Raw genomic sequence first — 16913 nt, forward strand, 5'->3', positions numbered from 1 at the left:
CTAACTAAATAAGGACTTGCCAACAGCACGACCTTGATGCACTATGAGAATCGAGGCGCTGGCCACAATGTTGGACGATGCCAATGCATCTCCCAAGGGTCCGAGCTCCAGGCAGTCACCCCACTCGGATAGCCCGAACGTGAGTGGTGAGGAACCTGTTTGCCCTCTGCCCACGATATAAAGATCATAGTCATTTCCCATGGCGCTTATCAATTTGAGAGTTTCTTCTCCATTGTTCAACACCTCGTGAATTAATTTTATGGAAGGTTGGTCCCTAGTATTGAGCACAAAGCTCTCTATATATTGGTCGTCTAGTTGTTTCTCCTTCTCATTTTCCTCTATCACCTCTAAAATATTCTTCTTTTCGTCCTCATCATGATCGTGATCATTATTATTAGGATTGTTGGGAGGGAGATCTGAATGAACTGCCGCATCTTTACTGACGATGAAACGAACCACGGTTAAGCTGATATTAGGTTTAGGGTTAGGATTGCTGGCTATCCTCCATGCATATGCCAATGCCTCGCGGTCATCTGACCCACTAATGAAGAGCATGGCACAGCGGCAGCAGCCATGGCCATCTTCATTTTTAATGTTAGATGAATCGGTGAGTCCACGATCCACGAAGATGGCCACCGAACAAGAAGCGTTCTCTAGAAGGTTCTTGTTAATGCCTCTAAAAGAGGGGTTTCCGTTGTCCATTCCCCCGTCAATGGTGGATTGCTTGTGGAAAGGAATGATTATGAGGTCTGCACTCTTGTCGTCCGCAAGGTTGCAAATGTCCTCATGCATGGAGGCGTGAGAGGACACAACAGTTAGTGCCTCCACGAACAAGCTGCTTTCTTCACTTTCGGTCTCAAGTTTTTCAAAGGCGGCGACAATTTGGTCAGAAGGCGAAGAGTGCTTTTGATTTTTGGCTGTAATTTTACTTGTCTTACGAATATTGCTGCATGTGTCGTGGACTATGAGCATGGCAGAAGCATGGCCACTGAGCTCCACCAAATGGACCGCAAAGACGAACATCGGGGATTGTTTGGTGGGATTGGAAATCTCCAACAGATTGATGACGCTTGAAACATTGCTTGTTGAATGGAAGCAAGTAAGGATTCTGTTTATACCGAAATAAACGGCCTATGACCACCGAACACGTGGACAGGATCGATACTGATCACAGAACCCCTTCGGCATTGTTGAAGGAAAATGTGATCCTCCTAATATAATTTCACCACCACGAATTAAATAACGGGGTTTTATTATTTTACGTTCGACCCATTCGAGACGCAAGTCTCTTAATTACAATCCCTTGCTTCAAGGGAACACCCTTTGATTCCATCATAAAGAAACAGAACGTGTGTGTTTGATTTTGCAACTGCTCCCAAGTCCAACCTCAGGATGCCTACGTATCCCTTGCGGGAATCAAGCCACTCGTAGTTCAAAGAATCGCAATGAATAAATGACTCATTGCGAGGGAAATTTGATTTGAATTGTATTGAGAAGTGTTTGAGTGAATTTAGCTGAATAAACCAGGGATTCGATATGGAATTGCATTTGGGATGGTTGTATCTAGATTGAATCTCTAGATTGCCTACGTACCCTTTCAAAGGGATCAAACCAACGTAGTTCGGAATTTGGAAATTAACGGGTAAGTGTGGCCCACTAATTGAGAATTTCTGTTTGAGAGACTTGGATTTAATCTCATTAGAGTTTTCATGGGTAGATGACCCATGGAAAATTGGATGGTTTTGTACCACTTTCGTTGTTGTCAATGTCCAAGAAAAATAATGAGTAATTTTAATTATCCCATTAATTTTTCCTAAACATTGACAATTGCGTTTGGGAAAGTGTTTTGGCAAAATTTGGTTAAGATAAACCAGATATTTAAATTTGATTGCGGTTGCGTCTATTGGGATGTTAGACTGCCTACGTACCCTTGACGGGATCAAACCGACGTAGTTCCAAATTTTGGAAGTTAATGGGTAACTGTGGCCCACTAATTGAGAATTTGTGTCTTTGGGACAATTTGGAGATTTTCATAGGTAGATGACCTATGGGAAAAATTGGAAATTAATGGGTAAGTGTGGCCCACTAATTAAGAATTTGTGTTTGAAATATTTGAATTTAATCTCATTTGGAATTTGCATGGGTAGATGACCCATGGGGAAAATTGGATGGTTTTATACCATTTTTCTTTTTGTCAATGTCCAAGAAAAATAATGAGCAATTTTGATGAACCCACTAATTCTCTACAATTGACATTTGCATTTGTATCCATGCATGATTTGGAGGATTTGAGATTAATGGGCTTTTGTGGTTGACAAGCCTGTTAATCCATATTGATGCTCCTTTGGTATCTTTTGGGAGTGAGCTCAATGCTCGTAGCACGACCAATCATTTATTTGGAATGGAGTCATCGACACAGTATGATTGAGTCGCTTGGCACTCCTTTCTGAATAGCTTCTTTGCCACAGTGATTGATTCCCATATTTCTTGTTGAGATTTTGTGGGCATGTTTGGTAGCCATCTTGCATTTGAGAATTGAGGTAGATAGACCCGAATGCCGTAAGCATTTTATTGAGCCTTCTTGACCGTCAATTGATTTAGTTATCGTGAACCCTTGCTGACACTTTTGTGCACTTGCTTGCATAGCTTGGTACTGCAAGTAGTGAACTCACATCTTCGTCCCTTGGAATATAAAGGAGCACAAGTGCCTGGACACTTTGTTTTCATTTGTTGCAGTAACCAAAAGTAATGTGAGGGACTTTAAAAGGCCTTGGTTTCAAACCTTCACTTTGTCTTCTATCTGCGTGAAGCTCAATGCTTGTTTTATATTGTAAAGCATATTGCTGAGCTTAGTGGACATTTACAAAGAATGGGCCCTCTCAAACAATCACGCCTCTGACTATTTTTCTATCGTCTTTGACTTCTTGACGTCGGTACAAGCCAGCTACTCTTGTGGCTTGATTTTCCCTTCCGTTTGTCATTGGCATGGGGCCTTTTGCTTCTTCATGAAGCAAAAGAAAAGTATTGTATCTCCTTGATTTATCTTATTTTTTTCATAGTTCTGCTCCTTCCTATTTAGAAGCTTGGTAACTTGAACTGTGGGGGATGAACTTAGAGAAATCTGCACTTCCTTTGGATTGGTTCGCATGAGTCTGGACTCAAACTTTGTGTGTTCAGATTTGATGCAGCTGGCAGCTTTGGGTTTGTTAGCTTTTGTCAAACTTGCCAATTCTTTCTTCTCTGGTCTCTTGCATACGACTTATTGGAGGAGATAAGAATTTGGCAAAACACATCTTGCATCAAACCCTTTTTTTTATGTTTCTCCTTGTTGCAATCAAAGAGAACCCAATATCAAATTTTCTTTGGTAGCCAACCAGCCATCTTGAATTGGTCTTGAGAAACGTGTTGTACAGCGCCAGCCCCACAGCAACACCATTTTTTTTTTATCATAAGCTTCATGCAATAGAATTTGGACTCATAATTCAAATTCCTTGTTTTGCTGCATGTAGAGTTGCAGCCCATCCCTTTTTCATAATCTTGGATTCACTTTGGATATGCAAGTCCGTGAAGTCCAAGACTTCTTTTTTTCTTACTCTGCTGCAAGTCAAAGAGGAAGAAGTCCTCTTCCTTTTGAATTCACAAGTGGTGGGTTCACCAACACATTTACTCTTCATTTCGTTTTGCTTATGTAGTGTCATAGCCCCAGCAATTGACTTCATGTGAATTTGATTCTGACCTGAAGAAGAGCAAAGCTTTCTTCATTGTTCTGAATTTTGATTGAAGGCTTTGCTTTTGATTCAAAGCCAAAAGTCATCACGTGGAGGGTTCACCTCCACAAGCTTTTATTCTTTTTTTTCTTCTGTTTACATTCAGCAAAACATAGTAAACCAAAGGCCTTGCTTTGCTCCAGCTGGATCCCTCACGTATTGGTGCCATTAACAGGTGTCTTTCAATTTGATTAAGACACCCAAAGGATAGAAATCCTTCTCGAAGTGAAGTGTGGATTAAACTCCTTATTGATTTGGAACTGGTGGATCATCCAGTGAAGTAAACTTCTTGTCCACATAGGATTGGGTTGTCTTCCTTATAAAAAAGAAAACATGTGTGCACCAGCAAACAGCCACAAAACGAAAGTCTTAACATTATTCTTCGTTTGCTTCTCCAGACCAGCACATAGCTTTGCTCAAGCCACCTGTTGCACCATCAAACGAAAGCGGATTTCACGTGGTAACCCACATGCCATTCCTTAGTTCTTCTCTTTTATTTTATTTATTGATTGAACTAACTAGGACTTTTGTCTGCATGGACAGCAATAGCAGTAGCAATAGAAGACCCTCCAATTAATTGGATGCTTCTGGGCTGACTTGGAACCAAAAGAGACAAACTCTCTTATTGTCCTTTGTGTGCTGTAACTTTCCCAAGGTCAATAACTCAAGAAATCCTCTTGCCTTTCACGTGGTAATCCCCCCCCTTGAACTCCTCTTTTCCTTTGATTTTTTTTTTGTCTGTTTCCATGCTTCTGACCTCTTGTCTTCTCCTTTGTATGTAGAGACTGTGCTGCCAGCTTGAAGGCTTTGGAGTTTGGTGGAGGAAACCACCTGTCATTTTGCTTCAGAAACCCAAGAGAGAACTTGTGGTACATGCCTTGCCAGCTCCTTTTTTTTTTGTGTTTGCTGTTGTTGTACCATTGTCCATGTCCTTTTCTTTTTCCCAGTCATAATAAACCAAAGAAATATTCAAGAGAGGGAGGAGGGGCTGTGCGATACAGCCCCCCTTTTTTTTCATTACCTTCTTTTTTTTTTTACTACGTTGCCCCTTATTTTGTCTCTTTGCAAACAAAACACAAGAACAAAGTCAGCCACCATTTTTTACTCCATTATTTCTTCTTCCTTACTCCTTTTTTTCCAATCAAAGCAGACCAACAAAGGGAGGGAGGGTTGTGCGTCACAGCCCCCTTTTATTGTTTTTTTCAACTCCTCTTTGTTTTGTTTCTTTGCAACAAAACACAAGAAGCAAACCCACCATTTTTCTTTTGCTCCATTATCTCTTCCTCCGCTGGCTCTCTTCTCCTTCTCTTTTTTTGTCTTTTTTTTTTTCTTCGTTGACTTGCTGGCGGCAGCTGCCCATAGGGAGGCAATTCAATTGCCGTGAGACCCTTTTATTTTTAAATGCTCCATATAGAGGTTTTTACACGCCCTCCTTCTTTGATTTTGATTCCATAGTGACCCCATATCCTCCTTAACTCTCCATGATTTGAGACATCCCCTGCATTTGGAAGCATTTAACCGGAGTTGCCTGTTGGAAATATGATGATTGAAATCATCATGGAAGACAATCTTCCCTATTGGTGGTGGACTGAAAACATCGATGGAATTATCTTAGCGGAGCCAAGCCTTGGAGAGATTCTTAACCTTGGTTATGATGATTTCAATCATCATAGCCAAGAATTTCTGTGGATTGATCAAACAAACTGCTGGGTGCGGATCGTATCCTCGGAGTTACTTGAGCGGAGCTGTCCCTTAGAGAGATTACTGACCCTTTTTATGATGATAGAAATCATCATGGCTAGGAACCCTTGAGTTGAATGGAAACTGAAATCTTGAGCAAAAAATCAGAAAATTGTGCCATGAAACTAATCTTTTTACCTTGAAATGGCTCTTTCCATTCTCAAGTCTGCTTGCTAATTTTTCTTCTTGCTATGACTGTTCTCCTTTCTGCTCTTTTTCTGTCCTCCTGCCGTTCTCCTCTCTTTTCTGTTTTCCCTCCCCTCGTGTCATGCCTCTTATAGAGGCTATCTTATGATGAGTTTGAATTCCAGCTGATGACCACTTCTCAACCGAGATACTTATCTCTTGGTGTTTCAAAACCACTGAAATACATCTATTTTATTTTTAAATGTTTTTCTTGATAAGATTGCAGGGACAAAACAAATTCAATTCTAACCCAAGTCAAACTCTTGGCTAATTGCTTTTGTGAAAATTTTCCGTTCAACAGGCATGCTTCCTACCGAAGCCGTCTATCTTGGCCATTTTTACCATCGGACACGTGTCATGCTCACAATCCATGTTCAGAGTCCCATATCGGAAATATGAGCACAGTGCACACCTCCCAAGGCCTCCATGTTCAGTCCTTTTGTAGGTACTTACATTTCCGAAGTAGAACATCTTCCGAAGACAGTCACCTACCGAAGGGATAATATCACTAAGTTGACGAAATACGTGCTGAACCACTTCTTCGCATCAACAGTTTGGCGCCGTCTGTGGGAAACGTTCAGAAAAATCATCAACCCACTATCTCCAAAACTCATGGGGACCACTTCAGTACCCGCGTTCTTATCAGAAGAAGGGGTACCGTTCGGAAGGCAGAGCGGAACTAGCCCAGCACTACCCCCATGCACTCCCTTCGGAAACACCCCCGCAACCCAAACAACCGCCGAAGCCGAGCTGGCAGTCCAAATCGCGTCCCTACGGAAGGACATGGCGAGGCTTCAGGAGCACAACAACTTTCTTTCGTCCAAAGTGGACGAAACCCAGTAGCTGCTCCACCAGCAGCACACGCAGAACATCCAGACAACTCGCTCTTCCGAGAGCTTGCAGACCCCCCATAGGAAGAAGAAACGCGAGAAGGTAGCGAAGGCAACGCCCGCACCTTCCAAACAGTTGGTAGTTCCGGCACCCAGGGATCAGCCGCACATCCCCAAGAAAGTCTACTCCGATTGCCGACATCGGATTAACGACCGTGAACATCGGAATAACGATCGGGAGGCAGAGAGACAGAGGTCTCCGATCAGGATTAGCGCTCGACTAAGGGACTCACGGATGAAAGTCCTAGGAGACAAGTCGCCTATTCGGAAAGTCAGAGGGCTGGACTCCGCAGAGGAGTCGGAATCCGAGTATATCCCGTCCGGGACGCAAACTTCCACCTACCGTTTAGCAACGCCTTCACGGTACTCGGGGGTTAATCCATTAGACCTACAAAGGCGATCGGAAGATTACGGTTCCGAGGAAATCCCTAGTCGAGACCCCGTTGTCCGACTCCTTTTTCAGAAAGTCCAGAAAATGGAAAACGACAACGCCCGCTCCCAAGGACCGGAGTGGGGAAAGCTTCGGCCCGGACCATTTACCAGGCGCATCTGAGACTCTCGGCAGGATAGGGAAGGGCAGCAACTGCGTATACCGTTCTATACGGGAACGGAAGACCCCTTAACACACCTCCACTCATTTCAGTCCGCCATTGGATGCAAGGGCCTGAGCGATGAAGGGCAGTGCCTGCTATTCCCGTCTTACTGGGGCAGCCCTCAACTGGTTCTACCGGTTGGAGCCGGAAACGGTAGACTCCTTCGACGAGCTGAAGCAGATTTTCCTCAATCACTTCATGATCCAAACGGACCGTCTTTACTCTGCCGATGATCTGTACACGATTCGGCAAAGAGAGGACGAACCGTTGAGAGAATACGCGGCGCGCTTCAGTCACGAGTACTCAAGGTGTCCGGAAACAGACGATAGGGCAGCCTACGGCGCCTTCAAGAGTGGCCTTCGGTCCTCGCATTTCCAATACCTAGTACACAGCAGCAACTGGCGCACGTACGACGAACTGATGAAGCAGGCAGCGATCCACGCCAAAGCCGAATACTTCAACTCGAAACCCGCGATTTCGGCATCGCGAGGAGATGCCGAACCAAGTGCTTATCCGGTAAAGGCGCCACCCTACGAGAGAGTCGACCCATATTTGGTAGGTCATAAGAGGAAAGACGACCGTGCCGATCGAAGAGAACACTCGAAGAAGGGAAAAGGGAGGTATGGTCGCAACGACCACCGAGCGCCGCTGCCGAATCGTGACCACGGCAATGAAGTCTTCACCCTATTGAACACTACCTACGAGGCCGTCCTGATGAACGAACAAGAAATAATACCAAAGCCGAATCTTCGAAGACCCAATCGGCAAGACAACCGGGATACCGGTAAATTCTGCCGATACCATCAGCACAACAGCCATAATACGGAAGACTGTATAAGCTTGAGAAAAATTGTCGAACGGTTGATCAGAGAGGGGAAGCTAGACCAGTATTCGCCCGGCAGCCACCGGCGCCGGTGCCGAACACAACTCGGCAGATAAACATGATAAGCACTATCAGCGGTGGCCCCACCATCGCAGGAATGAGCAACCGTTCAATGAAGCAATACGTACGCGCCGCACAATTTCCTCAGGTATTCGGCATAGAGGTGAATCGGCACCATGAAATACCGAAAGTTCATTGGGAACCAATCACATTTTGCGAAGAAGAGGAAGAGGGCATCCTCTATCCCCATGACGACCTGATGATCATCCGAGCAGAAATTGCCGACTACGATGTAGGACGGGTACTGATCGATACCGGGAGCTCGGTGAACGTGATTTTTACCGAAGCTTTCCGAGAGATGGGAATAAAGGACAGCCAGGTGAACCGGCAGTTGACACCTTTGTTAAGTTTCTCTGGGGACCTGGTCCAACCGGTCGGTAGTGTAAAACTGCCAATTACCTTCGGCACCGGGCCAAGGAGAACGACGGTATACGATCAGTTCCTCATCGTTGACTGCCCGACAGCGTACAACATCATAGTTGGGCGAACGGCACTCACCAGGGTCAAGGCACATCTTTCCCCCCACATGCTATTGATGAAGTTCCCGACCCCCAACGGCATAGGAGCTGTCAGGGGAAATCAGCTAAGCGCGCGGACTTGCTACGCCACGGCCATCAAGTCAACCTCTTTCAAAATCTCTGACGAGACCATGTCTGTACAGGGCATACCGAACGGTACGGGACCCGTTGACAACCCAAGGGATGAGTCCCCGACTCCTCACACACAACCTGCCGAAGAACTGGAAACGATAACCCTGAGCGAGGAGCAGCCCGATCGTCGGGTTAGAATCGGCACCAGACTCACCCCTGCCCTCCGAACGCAGTTCATAGACTTCTTACGGCACCATTCGGAAGTGTTCGCGTGGTCCTACGAAGATATGCCCGGCATAGACCCTGAGATCATCAGCCATAAACTCAGCATTTCCCCCTCTTATAAGCCTGTAAGACAGAAGCGCCGTTCGTATGATGCCGAACGATACGAAGCGATGCGCACAGAGGTTGACAAACTTCAAACCATCGGCTTCATCAGTGAGGCTACGTATCCGGTATGGCTGGCGAATTCGGTGATGGTCCGGAAGGGTGCAGGCGGTTGGCGAATGTGCCAAGACTATACCGATCTGAACAAGGCCGGCCCGAAGGACAGCTTTCCCTTGCCACGGATAGACCAGCTCGTGGACGCCACCGCCGGACACGAACTACTCAGCTTCATGGACGCCTATTCGGGATACAATCAGATATTCATGCACTCTTCTGACAGCGAACACACCGCCTTCATAACGGACAGAGGGTTGTACTGTTACATATCAAAGGCTCGTCAACAGAATTTTTGCCAAATACATCGGCAGCATCATGGAGGTTTACGTTGACGACATGTTAGTAAAGAGCAGAACCGCCGAAGAACACCTGCACAATTTGTCAATCATGTTCGGCATACTGAAAGACTACCGGATGAGGCTGAACCCGATGAAATGCGCCTTCGGCGTATCTTCCGGGAAATTCCTTGGATTCATGATTAGTCACAGGGGTATCGAAGCGAATCCAGAAAAAATAAAGGCAATCATCGATATGGAAAGGCCGAAGACGACAAAGGACATTCAAAGCCTTACCGGACGCGTGGCGGCCTTGACTCGCTTCATATCCAAGGCTACCGACAAATGTGTACCATTCTTTAAAGCCTCGAAAGGGGGCAAACAGAGTATCATATGGACTGCCGAGTGTGATAAAGTGTTTCAAGACTTAAAGGACTACATGGGCAAAGCACCCCTTTTGTCAAAACCACTACCTGGGGAGATTCTCTCCCTATACCTTTCGGTATCTAGCACTGCCGTCAGTTCGGTATTGATTCGAAAACCAGAGAAGGCAGAGCTACCGATTTTCTATGTCAGTAAGGCACTCCAGAGTGCTGAACTTCGGTATCCCCCATTAGAGCAGCTTGCACTAGCCCTGGTGGTCTCGGCACGAAGACTTCGGCCATACTTCCAAGCACACGGGATCAAAGTTCTGACTAACTAACCGCTTCGGCAAGTGCTCCAAAAACCAGAGACTTCTGGCCGATTGATCAAGTGGGCGATCGAACTCGGAGAGTTCGATATACAATTCATGCCAAGGCCTGCCGAAAAGGGTCAAGCCATTGCCGATTTCATCTCCGAGCTCACCCCATCAACAGCACAGCTGACACCCGAGCCGGTAACCGAAATCGGAATGCGGAAGGAAATAGATGCCGAACGCTTCGACGCCTCAACTCCCGTATGGATTCTACACGTCGACGGCTCGGCAAACCAACAAGGGTGCGGAGCAGGCTTGGTACTGACAACACCGGAGGGACTCAAGATCGAGTACGTCCTCCGATTTGACTTCCGAACCTCCAACAATGAAGCGGAATATGAGGCTCTCTTGGCCGGCCTTCGGTTAGCCAAGAGCATGAATGCAAAACAAATCAGAATTCACAGCGACTCCCAGCTTATTGTGAACCAGGTAACGGCAGACTTCGCGGCCAGAGACGCCTCCATGCACGCCTACCTTTCGTCTACCCATCAACTGCTCCAAAGCTTCCGAACCTACGAGATCAAGCAGATCCCCAGAAGCGAAAACAGCCATGCCGATGCATTGGCACGGCTGGCTTCGGCAATCAATGATAAAGTCGGAAGAAAGGTGCCAGTAGAGATTCTTGCCCAACCGAGCACGGTAACCTCCGAAACATGCACCGTATTGTACAAAGATACATGGATGTCTCCTATCTACTCGTACCTGACCAACGGCACCCTTCTTGAAGATAAGGCCCAGGCGCGAAAGCTTAGGTACCGATCGACAAGGTACACCGTCATCAACAACGTCCTTTACAAACGTGGCTACACAACTCCATATCTCAAATGCCTTACGGCAGAACAGGGGGACTACGTCCTTCAAGAGATCCATAACGGTGTGTGCGGCGACCATTCCGGGTCCCGGTCACTCGCCCACAAAACCTTTCAGCAGGGATACTTTTGGCCGACCATGCACCGGGACGCTAATTCACTAGTGAAAAAGTGTGATAAATGCCAGCGCTTCGGTAACATACAGCATATCCCTGCCGAACCCCTTACACCGATCGTAAGTCCTTGGCCCTTCGCACAATGGGGACTAGACCTGATCGGTCCGATGCCGCAAGGTAAAGGCCAGGTAAAATACGCAATGGTTGCCGTCGACTACTTCACCAAATGGGTAGAGGCCGAACCTCTGGCAACCATAACTGCAGCAAGAGTGGAAGACTTCGTCTGGACTCACATTTGTTGCCGGTTCGGTATCCCGTATGCAATCATTACCGACAATGGCAGGCAGTTCGATTCGGAACTCTTCAGGCAATTTTGCACCCGCCTGAAAATCAACTTGTTTTTCGCATCACCGGCCCATCCCCAGTCAAACGGTCAGGTGGAAGCAATAAACAAAATCATCAAGAAACTACTGAAACGGCAGCTGGACAAAGCCAAAGGAGCCTGGCCAGAAAAGCTTCCCGAAGCACTCTGGGCCATTCGGACATCTTACCGAACGTCCACGGGAGAGACCCCTTTCTCTTTGGCTTTCGGTTCGGAAGCCGTGGTGCCCGTGGAAATCGGCGAACCCTCCTACTGGACGGAAACCTTCGCACTGAAGCCGAACGAAGAAGCACTTTCTCTAAACCTCGATCTTCTTGAAGAGCACGGGCACATGCCAACCTTCGGAATGAAGCCTACAAGCAACGTGTCTCTCGGTACTACGACTCTAGGGTTAGACACCGCTCATTCCGAATCGGAGACTGGGTCATGCGGAAGGTATCCCTAGCAACCAAGGACGCCACGGAAGGGACTCTCGGACCTTCCTGGGAAGGACCCTATGAGATCATCGGTATCCTTCGATCGGGAACCTACCGCCTAAGAGACTCCAACGGCAAGACCCTCGGTCATCCTTGGAACGTGGAACATATCAAATACTATTTCAAGTAACCTAGCCTACGGCAGGACAAAGTTGTAACCTAGCCTACGGCAGGACAAAGTTGTAACCTAGCCTACGGTAGGACAAAGTTGTAACCTAGCCTACGGTAGGACAAAGTTGTAACCGATTGGAATGTATTTGCCCTTCGGTAGAAATTAATAGAAAGCCCTCGGCACTATTACTTCAAAACCTCTTTTTAAAAAATTACTCTACTAGCCCACGGCTGCCAATAGTGGCAAGTTAACGTTCTACGGCATCTTTATTAGCCTACGGCAATAAATGTTTTTCGAAATTGTTACCCTACAGATTCCATCGGAACTTATCAATTTCGAAATGTCCCTTTAACGTTATAAATCCTATACGGAGCCTTTCGGCAATAAGTACGATCGGCAATTGTTAAGGACCCGCCCCGAATTTTCTCAAAATCCGAGACGAACCCTTTGGAAATCCTGACATCACTCCGATGTCAGACCCAATCACTAAAGACCGAGACTTCCTGCCGAAATTTCGGCAGAGTCTCCCCTATAAATTGGACATTTCCCAAAATTTCAACCTGCATAAAAACGCATTTAATATCCACAACTGGCAGCATGCACAATATAATTTCATGCAAATTCTCATAAATGGCCTTCGGCCTTCCAATAATTTCTCAAACAACTACCAAACAGTTCAAATACAAATTATGACTAATATTTAGTCTGCGGCTGCACCTAATAACCTTAGGCTGCCTACGTACCCTCCTTGAGGGATCAAGCCACACGTAGTTCTTCCCTAAAACCCAATTCCACACTTGGGCGATACCTTATTTCATTTATCTGTATTTCACATATTCTCCCCATACGCCGGTACAACCAACGCCACGTATGGGGCCTGTCAACACGCCGGGTAACCTACGCCACGTGCGACCATGCCATATTCTCATCATATCTCCCCATACGCCGGTACAACCAACGCCACGTATGGGGCCTGTCTCAACGCCGGATAACCTACGCCACGTGAGACCTGCACATCATATCACCTAACTCCCCATACGCCGGTACAACCAACGCCACGTATGGGGCCTGTCCCAACGCCGGATAACCTACGCCACGCGGGACCTCAACATCATATCACAAATCTCCCCATACGCCGGTACAACCAACGCCACGTATGGGGTCTGTCGACACGCCGGATAACCTACGCCACGTGCGACCTCAACACAATATCACATAGCTCCCCATACGCCGGTACAACCAACGCCACGTATGGGGTCTGTCCCAACGCCGGATAACCTACGCCACGCGGGACCTCAATTTCACTTGGTGGTGCTTGTAATGGATCCCAAGTCCGAGGAGGTACCTAGAGTAGTGCGTATAGCACTCCAAACTGACATTCTAGACTCTGTTGTACCCTTGTACAACCACATAATTTATATAAATAATTCTAATATTGTGTAACCCTCCCCAATAGTCTAGCTCCCGATAATTCCCCCTGGAAGGGTGAGATTACTCCAGGAGACTCACGGTCAACCAAGGGTCAAACTACTCTAACCCTGGTCAACCGGACCTGCAGAACCCACGACCTCCAATTTCCGATTCGGAAGTCCCTATGGGTTCTACCCGGTATAGGACACTTGTCCTGCAAGTTTGGTTCAGATCGGACGGTCGGATTTCTCACGATCGCACGATCCGACGGTTAATATAAAATATAAACTTAAAATTATTATTCGGAACATCCGGGGCTCCGATTCACGATCCGTGAATTCCTACACGATCCTAGAATTACCTAGATTAACATATATTAAATTTGGGACCATCCGACGGTCCCAACCTATCGAACCCGGATAACGCATACTATGCGATTATCCGTTCGATAGTCAAACGACGTCCGAATTGAGATCCGCGAAATCCTACGCACTCGTGACAACCTAAGGATCTCATCGGAACACATCGCTACTTTTTCTACAGTGCCCACGCGCCGCCGCACGCGCCGGCAGCGCGTGGGTGCCCAAAGCGATAACGCTTCGCCGGAAAATCTCAACATCTCGGCTTCAAACTCCTACCCTAGGTATAACACCCTATTTGGAGCCACTTTTGTTCTTGGACCTACCCCAAAAAGTGGCCGAAAATGGCCGATCACGGCGGCCGAAGTTTCGGCCGAGTTTCAATTCGAAAATCGAGTGATCTAGAGATCGAATCGATAAAAACCCAACCAACAGGCAGCTAGAACAGCTCGAGAGGTTCAAAATCCATACCTGGGTCGACGAAATTGGTGGCCGGAGGAGGGAGATCGGTGGCTTTGAAGTTTGGACGACGTCGGCCGCTTCATCTCCAAATTCCGGCGAATCCGCGGCGGCTGGCGGCGGGAGGTGGCTGGGGTAGGAAGAGGACGACGCCCCGGTCATTTTGGTACCGGCCCCGTCCACAGCCGTGGCCGGTGGCCGGAGTTACGAGGAGAGAGAGAGGAGAGACCGACGGGAGAGAGAGAGAGGTCGCGGGAGAGGGAGAGAGAGAGAGAGAGGGAGAGAGAGAGAGAGAAAACCAGGTTTTTTATAAAAATCCCATTTCAAAATATTTACGATTGTGCCACTGGGCTTCTTTTGACCATATCTCTCTCGTTACAACTCCGATTCGAGCCCACTACGTGTCTATGAACTCGTCTCAGTACGACCTATCCAAAAATACAAGTCACGGTCCCAAACTCTCTCCGGTTAAAAATGTGACTAAAATACCCTTAAATAATTAAATAATTAAATAAGGGTAAAATTTGGGGAAATTTGGGGTCGGGGTGTTACAGAAACAAACTCAGATTGTCGAAACAAATGATAAAAACAATAAATAAACTTTTAAATCAAGGATCCCCTCGGCACTAATACGTTCTGAATACAAAAAAGTTTAAATCTAAAATTACAAGCTCAAATCTAAGAGGCCCTCAGGCTTCGTCGCCGGCAGCAGCCTCGGCAGAATCAGAGCCTTCGGCGGCGTCCTCCCCCTCGTACTCCTCGATCATTTCCTCAGTTATCCCTTCCGGTAGAGGAGGAGGATCAGCGATGAAGTTCAGGTTCAGCTTTTGTCCAGGGTTGTACCGTTTGAATTGGTACGACAGGTCCGCCATCTCCGAGCCCACTTCCTTATCCAGAAGGACAGTGAACTCTTCAGACGAGCGGTACCCCCGGATCGCTGACCGAACGGCACCTTCGATCTTCGCTGCCTTGGCCCGCTCCGACTCCTCCAAGGCCACCTGCACCGCCTCTTTGGCAGCCTCGGCATCCCTCGCTGTCGCCAGCACCGCCTCCAGGAGACCCTTCATCTCCTCCACCTTCTCCTCCGAAGCTAGAACCTGCCGTTCGGCAGACTCTTTCTCCTTCAGCAAGTGGGCGTGCTCCTGGAGCGCTTTGTCAGCCTCGGCAACCTTGGCCCTGCCGTCCTCGTACGCCTTCTTGGCGCGCTCGGCAGCAGCGATGGCCAGCTTGACGCAGAGCCACATGTCCATGGACGCCTGCACAAAACAAACAAAGTCAGAAGCGTGCCCCACTTACAAAAATAAAAGGACGAAGGAAGAAAGACAATCTTACGGAGGCCTGAAGGCGGAAGGCGCGTCCAGCCTCCTCCCGAAGAAATTTCTTCGGTAGTTCGTCGATCTCCGGCAGCTCCATCTGAGAGCCGAGGATCATATGGTTGACGAACTAGACCGTCTTCGCCGGGCAGGCAATGGTGACAGCCTCGGAAGGACCGTCCTCGTCCTCCACCGCAAGGACGGCCCTCGGGACCTCCGACTGGCGAGGGCGCTTGGAGACTGGTCCGACCTCCAGATCGACCGTCTCCGGCCGTTTGCCGGCAGCCTTGGAAGCAGCGGCTTCAGTACCCATCCGCCTCGATGTGGAGTCCTCATCGCCGACTCGCCTTAGCATAGGCTCGGCACCCAGCTGCCGCATACGATCGGCGAGAGTCTGATCCTCAGGATCCACCACCGCCTGCCGAGCGGAAGCTTCCTCAGGCTGCCTCTTTTTCTTCTTGCCCTCCAGGCCCATCATTAGGCGCCTCCTGGAGGACTCGTTCATCTTCTTGGCCTCGGCAGCCTTCCTGGCGTCCGTCACTGGTCAAAAAAAGCGTTTGGTCGGTCGGCAAGCAAAAGCCATACAGGAAAACAAAAAAAAGAGGAGAAGGAACGATATACTCTCGGCAGGGTTAACGAGGCCGGCTCTGATGAGGTTGTCGATGAAGAGGAAGCGTGGGTAAACTCGCCCGGCAGCAGGTACTCTCAGCCTCACTCTGTCGAGCTGCTGGATCTCACTCTGCTTGGGGCTCGGCTGCTTGAGTTTACCTGTCAGAAGAAGGAAAGTTAGTAAAATAAAGCAGAGAGAAGAGAAGCCGGCCTATCAATTGGTATCTCGGGAACCTACCGGCAATCTGGAATGTCGTGGGGACCGGGAAGCTAAGGGGTGTTCCCGATGGCGATTCCCAATCGCTGGAGAGTAGCACCAGCCGATTCCTCCACGACTTTTGAGAAGTCGGCACCGAGCTGATAAAGTGGCCCCGCTCGGAAGCCTTCAGGCAGTTCGCCTGAACCCAGCCGCCGTGATCGGCGCTCTTGGACTTGGTAATGCTGTATAAGTACAAGAACTGCTCGTAGGAAGGCTCCCCCTCCTCGGCAATTTCGAACGCAGCAATTACCTCCATCAGGGCCACCCAGAAGTTGGGGTTGTACTGGCCGGGAGCGTACCCGATCTGGGCAACGGCAACCGAACCCCTTGCAGAAGAACATCGGTGAAGAAGGTCACCTCGCCGTTCGCTGGGTCGCTGAGGGACTCGACAGGGCTCGGTATCCTCATCTTCACCGAATCCGGAATGAGGTACTCAGCCCTAATC

The 16913-nt window shown here is 48.1% G+C and overlaps 1 protein-coding gene across 1 annotated transcript; it reads right to left on the reverse strand.

Moving 5' to 3' along the window:
* Positions 1 to 1023, reverse strand: LOC18780592 (cation/H(+) antiporter 15). Its single transcript, XM_020562474.1, has one exon. It carries the CDS (start codon positions 1021 to 1023, stop codon positions 1 to 3), a length of 1023 nt encoding a protein of 340 aa, XP_020418063.1.

This window comes from Prunus persica, chromosome G4 (assembly GCF_000346465.2).
Source record: "Prunus persica cultivar Lovell chromosome G4, Prunus_persica_NCBIv2, whole genome shotgun sequence".
Lineage (NCBI taxonomy): Eukaryota > Viridiplantae > Streptophyta > Magnoliopsida > Rosales > Rosaceae > Prunus > Prunus persica.